The 16,818-nt window shown below is 46.7% G+C and overlaps 1 protein-coding gene across 2 annotated transcripts in view; it reads left to right on the top strand.

The window, feature by feature from the left end:
* The window catches only part of RIOK1 (RIO kinase 1), an 87,031-nt gene that overhangs the window by 60,513 nt on the left and 9,700 nt on the right, over positions 1 to 16,818 (top strand). For both annotated transcript variants that reach the window (XM_069730695.1, XM_069730696.1), the window contains exons 10-12: positions 1,631 to 1,768; positions 3,185 to 3,288; positions 5,840 to 5,946. In XM_069730695.1, coding sequence (XP_069586796.1) covers positions 1,631 to 1,768; positions 3,185 to 3,288; positions 5,840 to 5,946 — 349 coding nt within the window. The remainder of the gene's footprint in view (positions 1 to 1,630; positions 1,769 to 3,184; positions 3,289 to 5,839; positions 5,947 to 16,818) is intronic.

Here is a 16,818-nt window from a genome sequence, read left to right as displayed (position 1 = left end):
CGGTAACCAGGGTAAACATCGGGTTACTAAGCGCGGCCCTGCGCTTAGTAACCCGATGTTTACCCTGGTTACCCGGGGACTTCGGGATCGTTGGTCGCTGGAGAGCTGTCTGTGGGACAGCTCTCCAGTGACCAAACAGCGATGCTGCAGCGATCGACATCGTTGTCGGTATCACTGCAGCGTCGCTTAGTGCGACGGTACCTTAAGCCCCTGATGTAACCTGAAAGGTAAGAAAAACCAGTTAAGGTACCGTAACACTCAGCGACGCTGCAGTGATATAGACAACGATCCGACCTAAACCAGATCGCTGGAGCGTCACTGTTTAGGTCGCTGTAGAGACGCACCAAAGAACCAACCTTCACACAAGGCCATGAGGTAAAAAAACATATAACCTTTATTAGACACAATACATATTAAAAGTAGATAATGGCGGGTGAAACACCCAGGACACAGAACAAAAGGTGGGTAACCAAGAGCAGAAGTTCCATAAATAACATCAGTGGTAAAAACAATCTGAACCGGCAAGTGCCAATGTGCATTTAATCATGTACACTTATACATATAGAAAAATGGTAAGAAGTAACATATATAATTACCAAAATGGAGCGCTCCTGGGGACCCACCACACACGTCGCTGTAGAGACGTCAAACACAGCAACTCCAGAACGATGCAGGAGCGATCCAGTGACGTAACGGCGACTCACTTATCGTTCTCACTCCATGTAAAAACATTGCTGGCATCGTTGCTTTTGATGTCAAACATGACGATACACGCCGATCTAGCGACCAAATAAAGTTCTGGACTTCTAGCTCCGACCAGCGATATAACAGCGGGATCCAGATCGCTGCTGCATGTCAAACACAACGAGATCGCTATCCAGGACGCTGCAACGTCACAGATTGTTGTCGTTCTCGTTGCAAAGTTGCTGAGTGTGACGGTACCTTTAGACTATACTCACCCAGGGGCGGTTCTGGTGCGGTCCGGTCCGATGGGCGTTGCAGGTCTGGTCCGGCGCCTCCCATCTTCATACGATGACGTCCTCTTACTTGCTTCCTTTCGCAGCTCCTGCGCGTGTGGAGCAGGATTAGTCTCTTGTCTTGGCTATTCAGACTGTTTTCTCTGAAAAGCCGGAGTGTTTCAGAGACAAATATACCTAGTGGCAGTCGTGCAACCAGTGATTCATGGTGCCCATGGTTTAGGCGGCATAAATAAACGGATTACCTTGAAACCTGTTGTTCTATTGCATTTCATATAACTAATGCTGATTTCCATTTGTGTAAAAATTGAGGTTTTGAATGGCTTAGATTTTAGGCATATATTTGTATACAAGTGAGTGTATAGCCAGGGTCCATCACGGTGTCTATTGGTTGGGCTGTGCTTATTCTAGTGCAATACATGTGGATGGTATTTTCAGAGCGTCATTGACATGTAGGGAAAAAATTCCACACCAAATTCATTTTGCTGCGGATAGGAAATACTTATTCTTGTGTAAGAAAGCCATGCCATGCAATAAATAGAGGGAAATCCACGAGTAGCATGTTGGATCCACTGTGGGGTTATTCTGCCACATCTGAACTTGCACTATTGTATTTGTCATTCTCACTTTGATTTTCGTTCTTCTTTTTCAAGGCCTGCTCCATTGCTGAAGAATGTCCAGTTGTCAGACTCTAAGGCTCGGGAGATTTACTTGGACATTATTCATTACATGAGAAACATGTACCAGGATGCCAGACTTGTACATGCAGATCTTAGTGAATTTAACATCCTGTAAGTAAAAGTCTGTGTGATTCTCAGTAACATGAATACTGATGTAAAAAAATACTTTGTATGGTCTAAGTTTGAGAATATATTAGGGTGGTTGGGAGGTATGCTTGGATCCTCATGTACATTTTGTTATGACTGTTCGGGCTTTTTACAGATATCAAGTCTATGGCAAAAAACTGCATGAAAGACTATGTTCAGACAGTGGTTTTTATTGCCAAGAAAGTAGTCTTAAGCCGCAGAAAGGAATGCTGTGTGTGAACATAACCTAAAACATGCTGCAGAAGAATCTACCATAATAACGGAGAGCTACCTGGGTAGTTTTATAATTAAAAGACCTCCCAGTGTTCCAAATAAGGGTCTGTAATTTTGCAAGCCTAATGTTTTCTTGCCCATGGGAGATCTCACAGCTATTTAGCGTATTTTCACAAATAGGAAATGCCGGTCCTCAATTTAGCGCCTACTGACGTCTGAGAAATGGTGACCACTTTATAAGGTAGGGCACCTATTGGGAAATATAATTATTACCCCTGATTGTTCAGACCCCATCTTCTATGTAGTGGTTGCCATGCTTAGCTGCTTCCTCAGGTAGACACAGGAACACTTTGGCAGTGGAAACTCCTGCTGGTTCATTGAAGTCAGCATACAGCAAGGCAGGGTTCCGAAAACAAAAGCAGAGCCTTCCTGGCTTAACGGAAAGCAAAACAAGTAAAGTATAATGGAGTCCTCTTCTCTGCAGGTTTCAACCTGCAGACACCTGGCAATGTCCTCTGCTCCTTGGAGCTCCGTGGGAGTACCTCCTCTCCCAAGACACCCACTGACTCTCCATACAGGCTTTTTATCCCAGACCATGTGACCTGGTAACACACATGCTGGTTTCAGCTCTGCAGGAAGAGATATGGTGAGCACTCTCCCTCCCACTCTTGAGTGCTCACATAAAACCAGCCCATGTATGCAGCTTTTTTTTTAATTGTCCCAACACTTAGTGTGCTGGAGGAAAAATATCCTGGTTTTATATCACTGATGCCAACATGCTCAGGGAAACGTATCTCCCCTGTCACAAAGGTCTGAATTTCTCTTTATTAGGGAAATTGACAAATGAAATCAAAGGCTGACTGTTAACTGGTATTTTCAAGAACAAAATAGGATGGTTGGCATTCCTACATGGAACAACCTAGTAAGATTTCATTCTTTTTTAAACAATACATTATATTGCCAGTGTACAGCCATATCTCTACCAAATTGCTCATCTAATAAATCTTATTTCTTGTCTTAATGGAGTTGCATGATCTATTTGTATAACAAAGTATAGATTTCTTGACAGCCATACTGGTCATGGTATTGTTTGCACTATAATTTCTTCTGCTGTTACAAATGGAGCTTTGAATACTTTTTGAGGTGCTTTAATGTAATAAATTTCAGGTACCATAATGGACAGGTATATATAATCGATGTGTCTCAGTCAGTGGAACACGATCATCCTCATGCTTTGGAATTTCTCCGGAAAGACTGTGCCAATGTGAATGGTGAGTTTTTAATATGTGGGGAATTTGCATGATTTTACACCCCAAACTATTTATATATGCATGTAGCTCTTTAACCCTTTCACGACATGCGCCGTACTATTACTGCGCATGCCGTGTCACCCCCTTTGATGTGGGCTCCGGCGGTGAGCCCACATCAAAGTCGCGACTTGTCAGCTGTTTTGTACAGCTGACATGTGCGCGCAGTAGCGACGGGTGAAATCGCTATTCACCCACCGCTATTAACCTGTTAAATGCCGCTGTCAAACGCAGAATTGTTTTGTTTAAAATTCATTGTGGTAATTTCTATAACCAAAATTTAAAAAATGTTGTCTGTGTCCAAATATATATGGACGTAACTGTATATGATCCAAAGATCTAAGAAAAAAAATCAGTCTTATTCATCTTGATATCAAAAGTAATCCTAAGGCCCAATGTACGTGAGATTTCTGATGGATTTCAATTAACATCTCTTTGTGGGCCGATGTCAGGTATCCTTTAAAGGGAACCTGTCAGCAGGTTTTTGCTACATCATCTGTCTATAGTCAGTGAGCTGCTTATCACAGGAGGGTGTGTGTGACCAGGGACCTGCTAGTCATAGCAGTGATATGATGCTGGTGCTAAAACAATCATTGTAAGCAAATAACTTCTCGGATCTTGATAAGAGCAGCATCTGTGTTTTAACTTCTACCTCATGCTGTTTTCAGATTACATAGCAAAAACCTGCTGTCAGATTCCATTTAATACATTTGAATCTTATAATCTGTGGCTTTTATGAGCAGGCATATATTGACTTTTTTTTTCTAATAATCTGTTAGAGATGTGCAGGCTCCACTTTTTTCTTGCAGCTTTATAACGTATCCAAAGTTGTTGACAAACTCCCCACAGTTTATTCAGGATGCTGCCTTCTTCACTAGCTCTCCTACAGCAGCACCTTTTCATTCCTGGAGTGATTTTCCCCTTCTACAGCCCATGAGGGAATCTCCTCTCCCCAGTGTAGTCATGCTGACATGATACTGTTTTTTTTTCCCTCCTTTCTCCCTGATGCTCTCGGTGCAATTTCACTTCCTCCTGATTCTGCATTGTGGGATTTTCCCCCTCCAACTGCAGATTCTGGCCTGAGTGCTCGTCCCTTTTTACCTATCTGTGTTTGGGATCTTTCCCCATTACCCTGCAGATTCAGCTCTGGGTTCTCTTATCTCTTTACTGATTCTGTCTGTGTTTGGAATCTTTCCTATTTACTCAGCAAATTCTGCCCCAGGTTCTCTTTACTGATGCTCTCTATTTTGCCCCTTCCCTTACAGATTCTGTCCTGGGTTCTCTCTTCTTTACTGAAGCTCTCTATTTGCCCCTTCCCCTACATGTTCTGCCCTGGGTTCTCTTCTCTTACTTTTTGCTGATGCTGTCTGTGTGTGGGATTTTGGCCCCTTTTCTGAGTTTTTCTCTTTAATGACGGCTGTGTGGGATTTTCCCCCTTTCCCTGCAGATTATGCTCTGGGTTCTCTTTATTGATGCTGTCTGTGTGGGATCTTTTCCGCTCCATTTGCAGATTCTGCCCTGAGTTCTGTTTTCTCTGTGTGTGGGATCTTTCCTCCTCCCCTGCAGATTCTGTGTTCTCACCACTTTACTGATGCTCTGTGTGTGGGACCTTTTCCTTTCCCCTTGCTGATTATTCCTGAACTCTCTTCTCTCTTTACTGATGCTCTCTGTGTGTGGGATCTCTCCCTGTAGATTTGGCCCTGCGATCTCGCCTTCCTTTACTGTTGCTTTGTTTGCGTGATCTTTTCCTTTTTCCTTGCTTTTGGTTCTCCGCCCTCACTACAACCTATGATCTCTCCTCTTTCAGGCCCTTTGTCTTCTCTTCCTTGTTTTTGAAGCTGTGCCAACAGCAACATGGAGTCAGAAACTCAGCCAGCGATACACTCTGCAGTAGCCGAATAGTAACATAGTTAGTAAGGCCGAAAAAAGACATTTGTCCATCCAGTTCAGCCTATATTCCATCATAATAAATCCCCAGATCTACGTCCTTCTACAGAACCTAATAATTGTATGATACAATATTGTTCTGCTCCAGGAAGACATCCAGGCCTCTCTTGAACCCCTCGACTGAGTTCGCCATCACCACCTCCTCAGGCAAGCAATTCCAGATTCTCACTGCCCTAACAGTAAAGAATCCTCTTCTATGTTGGTGGAAAAACCTTCTCTCCTCCAGACGCAAAGAATGCCCCCTTGTGCCCGTCACCTTCCTTGGTATAAACAGATCCTCAGCGAGATATTTGTATTGTCCCCTTATATACTTATACATGGTTATTAGATCGCCCCTCAGTCGTCTTTTTTCTAGACTAAATAATCCTAATTTCGCTAATCTATCTGGGTATTGTAGTTCTCCCATCCCCTTTAGCCAGTTTTAATGAAGATTGCTTTAGAAAGTTGGTTAATTTTAAGAACAAAATAAGTAACGATATCAGTAAAAGGTGTCCACAGTCATTGAATATAAACAGAAACCTTGTACCCAGTATTAAATAAAGTAACCCAACTTTCTGTTTGCCGGCAGATTTCTTTGTGAAGTATGACGTAGCTGTGATGACAGTTCGAGAACTTTTTGAATTTGTTACGGACCCATCTATCAATCAGGATAACATGGATGACTATTTAGAGAAGGTAATCTGAATATCTTTCTTTGGCCTTCTTAATTGGCTCCTATACTTTTTTGCTTGTGGATGTTGCATTGTGAGTGTAATAGCTGATGTATCATACTCACAATGCAGCGTATCCAGGTGTGTAACAGGGAAGGTGCATCCATGTATAAGGACCTTCTGTGTAATTCATAGTTACAGATGCTGCACGGATGCTTACCTATGTTCATACAGCATAAGCTCAGAAAATGACAGACTTGAGAGGGCTGGAGACGTGTCAGAAACTCTCGCTCCTGTGATAAAACAGGCCGGGAAATATTTTATCTCAAAGCAGCAGCAGCTTCAAGCCACTTTTATGTTGTCTGTGTAATCACTTTCTCCCCTGGCCATGAATTGTGGTATGTGACGACCATGTTCCTGCACAGACACAGCCATTACACACTACATAGCAGGGGCACTTTTAGAAGATTGTGTCAGCACGAGAACATTTTTTTTAATACATCCAAATGTAGAATTTATTATTATTCCAAGTTGTATTGATTAATCCCTTCCCGACCTTTGACGCCACGTAGGTGTCATGAAAGTCTATGCCAATCCGACCTGTGACGCCTATGTGGCATCATGGAAAGATCGCGTCCCTGCAGATCGGGCGAAAGGGTTAACTCCAATTTCACCCGATCTGCAGGGACAGGGGGAGTGGTACCCCCGTGGCTACGATCGCTCTGATTGGCAGTTTCACTTTCAACAGCCAATCAGAGCGATTTGTAATATTTCACCTAAAAAACATGTGAAATATTACAATTCAGCCATGGCCGATGCTGCAATATCATCGGCCATGGCTGGAAACACTGATGTACCCCACCGCCACTGATCTCATCCCCGGTCCTCCGTCCGGTGCTTCGCTCCCCCCCCCCCCCCCCCCCGTCCTCCTGTCCGCTCCCCCCGTGCTCCGACGATGCCACCCCCTGTCCTCCGATCCACCCCCCATGCTCAGATCTCTTTCCCCCACCCCCCCCCTCTCTCATACTTACCGGGCCTTCCGGTGTCCGTCCGTCTTCTCCATGGGCGCCGCTGTCTTCCAAAATGGCGGGCGCATGCGCAGTGCGCCCGCCGAATTTGCCGGCCGGCAGATTCGTTCCAGGTATATTTTGATCACTGTGATAGGTTATATTATTATTATTATTTATTATTATAGCGCCATTTATTCCATGGCGCTTTACATGTGAGGAGGGGTATACATAATAAAACAACTACAATAATCTTGAACAATACAAGTCACAACTGGTACAGGAGGAGAGAGGACCCTGCCCGCGAGGGCTCACAATCTACAAGGGATGGGTGAGGATACAGTAGGTGAGGGTAGAGCTGGCCGTGCAGCGGTTTGGTCAAACGGTGGTTACTGCAGGTTGTAGGCTTGTCGGAAGAGGTGGGTCACAGTATATCACAGTGATCAAAATAAAAAAAATAGTAAATGACCCCCCCTTTATCACCCCCATAGGTAGGGACAATAATAAAGTAAAGAAAATTTTTTTTCTTCTTTTTCCACTAGGGTTAGGCTATGTGCACACGGTGCGGATTTGGCTGCGGATCCACAGCGGATTGGCCGCGGATCCGCAGCGGATTGGCCACTGTGAATTCGTAGCAGTTTTCCATCAGGTTTACAGTACCATGTAAACCTATGGAAAACCAAATCCGCTGTGCCCATGGTGCGGAAAATACCGTGCGGAAACGCTGCGTTGTATTTTCCACAGCATGTCAATTTTGTGCGGATTCCGCAGCGTTTTATACCTGTTCCTCAATAGGAATCCGCAGGTGAAATCCGCACAAAAAAAACACTGGAAATCCGCTGTAAATCCGCAGGTAAAACGCAGTGCCTTTTACCTGCGGATTTTTCAAAAATCGTGCGGATAAATCTCACACGAATCCGCAACGTGGGCACATAGCCTTAGGGTTAGGGTTGGAATTAGGGCTAGGGTTGGAAATAGGGTTAAGATTAGGCTTGTGGTTAGGGTTACGGATAGGGTTAGGGGTGTGTTGGGGTTAAAGTTGTGGTTAGGGTTGGGGTTAGGGTTAGGGTTGGGATTAGGGTTACGGGTGTGTTGGGGTTAGGGGTGTGTTGGGGTTAGGGTTGTCGTTAGGGTTATGGCTACTGTTGGGATTAGGGTTAGGGGTGTGTTGGGGTTAGTGTTGAAGTTAGAATTGAGAAGTTTCCACTGTTTAGGCACATCAGGGGTCTCCAAACGCAACATGGCGCCACCATTGATTCCAGCCAATCTTGCGTTCAAAAAGTCAAATGGTGCTCCCTCCCTTCCGAGCCCCGACGTGCGCCCAAACAGTGGTTTACCCCCACATATGGGGTACCAGCGTACTCAGGACAAACTGGGCAACAACTATTGGGGTCCAATTTCTCCTGTTAACCTTGCGAAAATAAAAAATTGCTTGCTAAAACATAATTTCTCTATCGCCTTTCATTGGGGGACACAGGAACCATGGGTGTATGCTGCTGCCACTAGGAGGCTGACACTATGCAAATAAAAAAGTTAGCTCCTCCTCTGCAGTATACACCCTACCGACAGGAAGTAGGATATTCAGTTTAGCTTAGTGTCAGTAGGAGGTGGACACGGGTCTTTCATTAGACCCTTATCTACCTCAATGTGCGTCGTTTCCTTTCAGGTTTTTCCGGAGGGATACAGGGTGAACAGTCACACCTGTAGTCCCACAATGTGGACTATGAGTACGGCGTGTACTGCCACCCCGTATCCTCATAGATCCCTCACCAGGACCAAGATCCTAGCACACAAGCGTGCTCAGAAGTCCGGTCCTGGCGTCGACTTCTTACCGGAGGCCCATCCTATCAAGCCGAACAGCGTCCTCCGGATCCCGTTTTTCGTCTACCGTGAGTAGCTCTGCTCTGCAGACCGACACTCCCCTCTGCCCCCACCTCCCCCCCTGCCCTCTATCCACTCGGGCAAAAAAGGGGGCCATTCTCGTCTTCCTACTCCTGCAGCAACCCGATTGTGCCCACCGCCCAGGATCCCCCGGCCGATCCGCCCGAGAGTGATTCCCCAGTCCCAGGCTGGGCCTCCTCTCCGTCTCAATCGGTGGCCAATCTAACACGGGTGTCTCAACCCTGGTGTCCATGCTGGATCGGTTACCCCTGCAGACCCCCGCAGTAGCCACTGGGTCGCAGGAAGCTCCGTCCGAGCCCTCCAAGGCTAGCTGAAAAAGGTCCAGACAGGAATGCCAGTCTGAGTCCTTTTCTCGCTCCATCTCAACACTCGGTCCTCCTCTGCAGTCGGCGTCCTCCCGATCCTCCTCCCCTGAGTCAGGCGAGGCTTTCTCTGATACGCCTTCGGAGGATAATTTGGGGCCGGATTCGAACCAAATCGCTAACATGAGGGATATGGTTCAAAGCCTCATTGGAGCGACCAATCAGACCTGTGGCATCAAAGATTCCTCTACGAAACCCGCAGATCAGACGGTTTCGTTTAGACGGTCCAAGCTACTTCCCAAGGTATTTGCTCCTCATCCTGAATTCAAGGAGCTTCTGTCCAGAGAAAGAGCGAATTCGACCAGACGTTCTCAAAGAGACAAGCGTCTTGGAGTCTCATATCTCTTTCCTCCGGATCTCATTGCCAACCGGAATGAGAGGCGTTAGAGAACGACCTCTCCCCCTGTGGATCCGTCGGCTGCTAAACTTGCCACCAACACAGTCCTTACGCTGTCCGGTGGGCGGCTCTGAAAGATTCCATCGATAGGATCATGGAATCCTTCGTGAAGTCGGCTCTCAAAACTGCCGCATCATCCCAATGCCCAGCTTGGGCTTCCACTTGGGTTTCGAAGTCTGTATCCGAGGGGCTAAACAACTCCGTTGGGGCATTCAAGCTGGAGCTCCATCAGGTCGGCTGGCGGAACTTGCCTCCCAGATTTCTCACGCCGGGGAATAATTTGTGCCCTGGACGTCGCGTCTTCTGCCGCACAGGCGCCCAGTAATGTTGTTGCCAGCTGTCGCACTGTTTGGCTCAAGAGTCATCAAAGAAGTCCCTTACGAGCCTGCCTTTTCAGGGTTCACGTCCTTTTCGGTTCCATGCTGGACCAAATTTATTAAGGACGACACTGGCGGCACCAGTCCCCTTCTCCAGACCTCGCCTACTTCCCCTTAGGCGGCTACTTCGGTCTTTTTGACCTTTTTCGTAGTTTTGCGGCATCAGATTCCTCTTCGCAACAGCAGAGGCCACTGGCACGTTAGATAGAAGAAGGTATTCTTCGACTCACTCTTTCCTGGCGTGCCTGCTACTCCTAAGGTGGATTCTCCAGGTCCAGGACTGGAAGTTCCACCTAGGCATGACCCACGACTAGACCCCAGCCCGTTTCTCAGACCGGGCAACCGTCTCCTGTTCCTCAGGGACGTCTGGGTCTCCTCAGTAGAGGGTGCATGGGCCAGGGCACTTGTATCCTCTAGATACAAAATCTTCATTTCACGGTCCTGGGATCGTTTTCTTCAAATCCCAACCTCCAAGAGACCCCGCTCTAGTCCCGGGTTTCTCTACAGCCATTGTTTCCCTCCTTAAATCTGGGGTAAACGTTCCCGTCCCAGAACAGGAATGGTTCATCGGTTCACAGGCTTCTCTTCGAATCTTTCTGTACTGACAGAGGACAGCAAGGTTCGTCCCAGTCCGGATCTCCATTTGCTGTACAGGAAGTTTCGTCGGAGACACTTCAGGATGATATTCCCTCGTTCAGTAATCTCTTTCATGGAGGCTCAGGAATTTCGGTTTCAGGCTCCCGAAAGTCTATCCATCTTTTCCGACATTCTAACCGTTGCGGGTGGCTCATCAACAGGAAGAAGTTCCGTCTTGTTCAGCGTCTCGTATCTCTGGGCATGTTCTTCGACGCTTGTCGGACCAGAGTCTTCCTTCCCGAGGACAGGATATCCCTCCTTTGTCAGGAAGTTCGCTTGCTCCAGGGTTCTCGGCCCTAAGGAGGTTTGGTTGCAACATCGGAAGCAGTTTGCCCTTCGCCCGTTTCTTTCAAGACTTCTTCAGCAGGCTATTTTATCGCAGGGTACAGGTCTGTCTTCTCCCTGCATCGTCCGATCCGGCTTTCTCCCAGGTCAAATGGTTCCTCGACTGGTGGCCGAGGTCACTTCTCTTATCCCAGAGTAGATCCTTCACAGCATATCCTTCCTTCCAGTTCCCTGGCAGGTGGTGACTACGGACGCCCGTCCGCTCGCGGAGGCCTGTTTTTTCAGGGTTGTTGGTCGGTGCAGGAGCCTCCTTTGCCGATCAATGTCCTCGAGTCCCGGATCATCTTTTCTGTCTTTCCTTCACTGGGTAAGGATTCTCAGCAGCCTGCCAATTCGAATCCAGACAGACAATGACACAGCAGTGCATATGACTACCACCAGGGGTGGACTCGGCGTTCGCTGGCCTCGGCCGAGATTCCAGGACCCTCCTTTGGACAGAGGCAACGGTCCTGGTGAGCTCTGCAGTGCATGTCCCCGGCATGGACATTTAGGCCGCCGACTTCCTCGGCCACGAGGGCCTCGCGGCAGGGGAATGGTACTTCAGGAGGTTTCCTATCGGATTGCTCTTCGATGGGGGACTCCAGAGGTGGACCTCATGGCGTCCCCATTGAACAGGAGGTCCCTCGGGTCGGCCCAGGGTCCCGTGATCCTCTCACAGTGGTGTTGTCACTCTGGCCATTCCTCGGTCGCAGTTCGGGCTCCCCTATCGGTTCCCACGCCTTCCCTTGCTTTCCAAGCTGTCGAAAAAGATCAAGGCTGGATGGGTGCCGGTCATTCTGATCGTCCCGGATTGGCGCAGGAGGTCTTAGTTTGCAGACATCGCCAATCTTCCGCGGACACCCCTGGTGTCTTCCGGGCGGACCCGATCTGCTGTCTCAGGGTCCGATCTGCCACCCGAATTATCGGTCGCTCAGTTTAACGGCGTGGCTGTGGACTCCACAGTTCTAAGAGCGTTTGGCCTTTCGGCCCAGATGAGTCACTCTATAATCCAGGCTGGGAAGCCTTTGTCTTCTTCCAGGATCTACTATCGTACCTGGAAGGCTTACTTTCGTTGATGCGAGTCCAACCACTTTTCACCTATGTCCTTTTTCCCTGCCTTCCATTTGGTTTTCCTTCAGGCAGGGCTGGATTCGGGCTTCGCTCTTAGTTCCCTAAAGGACCAGGTTCCTGCGCTCTTCTTCCCTTTCAGAAGACGTTATCTTCTCAGCCACAGGTTAAGACCTCCCTTCAAGGAGTAGCCCACGCTGTCCCTCCGTACAGGGCCTCTGTGGATTCATGGGATTTAAAGGTTGGATTGGTTGTGCTTAGGGGTTCCCCCCTTTGAGCCTCTCAGGGAGTTTTCCCTGTCAGTTCTATCTCGGAAGGTGGCTTTTCTCAGGTCCATCTTTTTGATCCGCCGCGTTTTGGAGTTGGCGGCCGCTTCTTGCCGACCTCCTTTTTTGATTTTAAACCAGGACAAGGTGGTCCCAGGCCTCTGCCTTCCTTCCTTTCTCGAGGTGGTTTTCATCTTTCCACCTCAACGAGGACATCGTTATACCTTTCCTTTTGTCCAGCTCCGATTCATCCTCTGGAGTGATCGTTGAACAGGCTGGGCCTCGTCAGGGCAGTGAGGATCTCCCTAGCTAGCACAGCCGCTTTCCGAAAGATGGATTCTCTTTTCGCCATCCCTGATGGCGTGCGTAGAGGCCTGCCGACTTCCAAGGCGACTATTGCTCGCTCTATCAGATCGGCAATGGCGACTATTGCTCGCTCTATCAGATCGGCAATTTTGGAAGCTTTACCGGGTCAAGAACAAGAGTGCCCCCTCCTGAGATAAAGGCTCACTCTACCCGGGCAGTCGGCGCTTCCAGTGCGGTACGTCACAGGGTTATCGCTGACGGCTTTGCAAGCGGCACCTGGTCTTCCATCCACACGTTTCGCCGAACTACGGCGGACTCCAGCCTGGGCAGAAGGATCCTGCAGGCGGCAGTGGTGAGTCCTCGGACCTGATGGAAGTCTGTTTTTCCCACCCCAGGGACTGCTTTGGGACGTCCCATGGTTCCTGTGTCCCCCAATGAAAGGCGATAGAGAAAACAGGATTTTTGGTTGCTTACCGTAAAATCTGTTTCTCGGAGCCTTCATTGGGGGACACAGCACCCTCCCAAGTTGAACAGCTCTGTTTACTGTATACGTTTGAGTTATTTGAACACTCTTTGAGTGTTTGAAACTGTTAATCTATGGAGCGCCGTAGAATTTGTTGGCGCTATGTAAATAAAGTTTATTATTATTATTATTCCTCTTTTACACGTTGCTTCTCCTACTGCTTTCTCACTAACTGAATATCCTACTTCCTGTCGGTAGGGTGTATACTGCAGAGGAGGAGCTAACTTTTTTATTTGCATAGTGTCAGCCTCCTAGTGGCAGCAGCATACACCCATGGTTCCTGTGTCCCCCAATGAAGGCTCCGAGAAACAGATTTTACGGTAAGCAACCAAAAATCCTGTTTTTGGGGAAAGAAAAATGATTTTTTTATTTTCACGGCTCTGCGTTATAAACTTCTGTGAAGCACTTGGGGGTTGAAAGTGCTCACCACATATCTAGATAAGTTCCTTGGGGGGGTCTAGTTTCCAAAATGGGATCACTTGTGGGGGAGGTCCAATGTTTAGGCACACAGGGGCTCTCCAAACGTGACATGGTGTCCGCTAAAGATTGGAGCTAATTTTTCAAAAGTCAAATGGCGCTCCTTCCCTTCCGAGCCTTGCCATGTGCACAAACAGTGGTTTGTGATCAGATATGAGGTATCTGTGTACTCAGGAGAAATTGTCCAACACATTTTAGGATCCATTTTATCCTGTAGCCCATGTAAAAATGAAAAAATTGAGGCTAAAATAATTTTTTTGTGAAACAAAAGTACATTTTAATTTTTACGGATCAATTTGTGAAGCACCTGGGGGTTCAAAGTGCTCACTATGCATCTAGATAAGCTCCTTTGGGGGTCTAGTTTCCAAAATGGGGTCACTTGTGGGGAAGCTCCAATGTTTGGGCACACAGGGGCTCTCAAAACGCGACATGGTGACCGCTAAAGATTGGAGCCAATTTTTCATTGAAAAAGTCAAATGGCGCTCCTTCCCTTCAGAGCCCTGTCGTGCGCCCAAACAGTGGTTCCCCCCACATATGAGGTATCGGCGTACTCAGGACAAATTGTACAATAACGTTTGGGGTCCAGTTTCTCTTTTTACCCTTGGGAAAATAAAAAAAATTGTTGCTAAAAGATAATTTTTGTGACTAAAAAGTTAAATGTTAATTTTTTCCTTCCATGTTGCTTCTGCTGCTGTGAAGTACCTGAAGGGTTAATAAACTTCTTGAATGTGGATTTGAGTACCTTGAGGGGTGCAGTTTTTAGAATGGTGTCACTTTTGGGTATTTTTAACCATACAGACCCCTCAAACTGACTTCAAATGTGAGGTGGTCCCTAAAAAAAAATGGTTTTGTAAATTTCGTTGTAAAAATGAGAAATCGCTGGTCAAATTTTAACACTTATAACTTCCTAGCAAAAAAAATGTTTCCAAAATTGTGCTGATGTAAAGTAGACGTGTGGGAAATGTTATTTATTAACTATTTTGTGTCACGTAACTCTCTGGTTTAACAGAATAAAAATTCAAAATTTGAAAATTGCGAAATTTTCAAAATTTTAGCCAAATTTCCATTTTTTTCACAAATAAACGCAAAAATTATTGACCTAAATTTACCACTAACCTGAAGCCCAATATGTGACGAAAAAACAAACTCAGAACCGTTACGATCCGTTGAAGTGTTCCCGAGTTATTACCTCATAAAGGGACACTGGTCAGAATTGCAAAAAACGGCAAGGTCTTTAAGGTCAAAATAGGCTGGGTCATGAAGGGGTTATAGAGGAGGTACTGCGTTTGTAGATCATTAATAAATCAATGTAATTTCGCATAACATGCTGTTATAATTAAGTTTTGATTGCATTTGAAACATATTTAGAACTTTAAAGAAGGCACTGGGGGCTGACACTTTGTCATAATACGCCACCCCATGGTCATAGGAGATAAGACAGACATGTCCCTATCTATTATAATGGAGATGTCACAGCTGTGAACTGGACACGCCTCTGTGGGCTGCACAATTCACAATAGTGGGAGTGTTCTACCATTTTCATGGAGCCCTCAGATCTGCTAACATAAGCAGTACTGCTTCCAGCAGAATAGATCCTAGATTGACAGGAGTAAAAGGTAGGAGAAAAGCAGGGGCAGAGCATCAGAGACTGCAAAGACATCAAGGAGGAACAGTGTACCATTAGCAGGAGCTGTCAGCTGTTGGGCATGAGCTGTGATTAATCCCTCAGTAAGATGAGAAGGAGCAGCGGGTCTGCAGTGAATGGGCAGGCATTGTGGAGGGGGTGAGAGAATCATGTAATCTGGGTGAGAGAGACTGATGGGAGAGAGAGACAGTAACTGCTGGTGATAGCAGATCACAGGGCAGTCGCCCACAAAATGGCGCTGCCCTGTGATTCTACTTTTCATTTTGCCCCAGGGATACTAGAACACCCAAAAGGGGAGGGAAATGGTGGTGTCAGCAGTTACTGCCCCAATTTTCCATCTACAGTAAGGCTATGTGCACACGTAGGAAATGTGGTGCAGAATTTTCTGCACTAAATCTGCATCTGCAGATTTGATGCAGTTTCTGTGCAGTTTCTGTGCAGTACAATGTAAATCAGTGTGAAAAAAAAAGCTGTGCACGTGGTGCAGAAAAAACTGCTGCAGAAACGCTGCAGAACTGCACAAAAGTGACGTGCACTTCTTTGAAATCTGCAGCGTTTCTTGTTATGCTGTGCTATCAGGCAACACAGTGTGCAGTAATCAGCGCACATACAGTGATATGGCAATAACCCAAAAACAATAGAACAAGCTCTGAGACGTGGAATCTCTGCAGACTGCAATACCTGAACCTATCCTCACACAACTAAAAGCAGCAGTGGATTGCGCCTAACACTACCTAAGCAACTCGGCACTGCCTGAGGAGCTGACTAGCCTGAAGATAGAAATACAAGCCTGACTTGCCTCAGAGAAATACCCCAAAGGAATAGGCAGCCCCCCACATATAATGACTGTTAGCAAGATGAAAAGACAAAACGTAGGAATGAAATAGATTCAGCAAAGTGAGGCCCGATATTCTAGACAGAGCGAGGATAGCAAAGAGAACTATGCAGTCTACAAAAAACCCTAAAGCAGAACCACGCAAAGGGGGGCAAAAAGACCCACCGTGCCGAACTAACGGCACGGCGGTGCACCCTTTGCGTCTCAGAGCTTCCAGCAAAAGAGAATAGCACAGCTGGACAGAAAAAACGGAAACAAAAACAAAGTAACACTTATCTAGCAGAGCAGCAGGCCACAGGAAAGATGCAGAAGCTCAGATCCAACACTGGAACATTGACAAGGAGCAAGGAAGACAGACTCAGGTGGAGTTAAATAGCAAGGCAGCCAACGAGCTCACCAAAACACCTGAGGGAGGAAGCCCAGAGGCTGCAATACCACTTGTGACCACAGGAGTGAATTCAGCCACAGAATTCACAACAGTTTCTGCGCAGATTTTTCTGCACCATGTGCACAGCTTTTTATTTCACATTGATTTACATTGTACTGTAAATCACAGTGCAGTTCTGCAGCGTTTCTGCAGCAGAAAAATCAGCTGCAGTTCTGCACCAATTCTGCACTAAATCTGCATCGTGTGCACATACCCTAAGGGTATGTTCACACGTTCCTGATTTCCATCCTTTTTTTTTTCAGGACTGTTTTTTAAAAAACTGCAGCTCTTGGCAGAAAACACAGGTCCTTTTTTTGGTCCTTTTTTGATGCGTTTTTTGATGCA

The sequence above is a fragment of the Ranitomeya imitator genome, chromosome 6 (assembly GCF_032444005.1).
Source record: "Ranitomeya imitator isolate aRanImi1 chromosome 6, aRanImi1.pri, whole genome shotgun sequence".
In the NCBI taxonomy this organism is placed as follows: Eukaryota; Metazoa; Chordata; class Amphibia; order Anura; family Dendrobatidae; genus Ranitomeya; species Ranitomeya imitator.
This window is presented reverse-complemented; position numbering and strand designations above follow the sequence as displayed.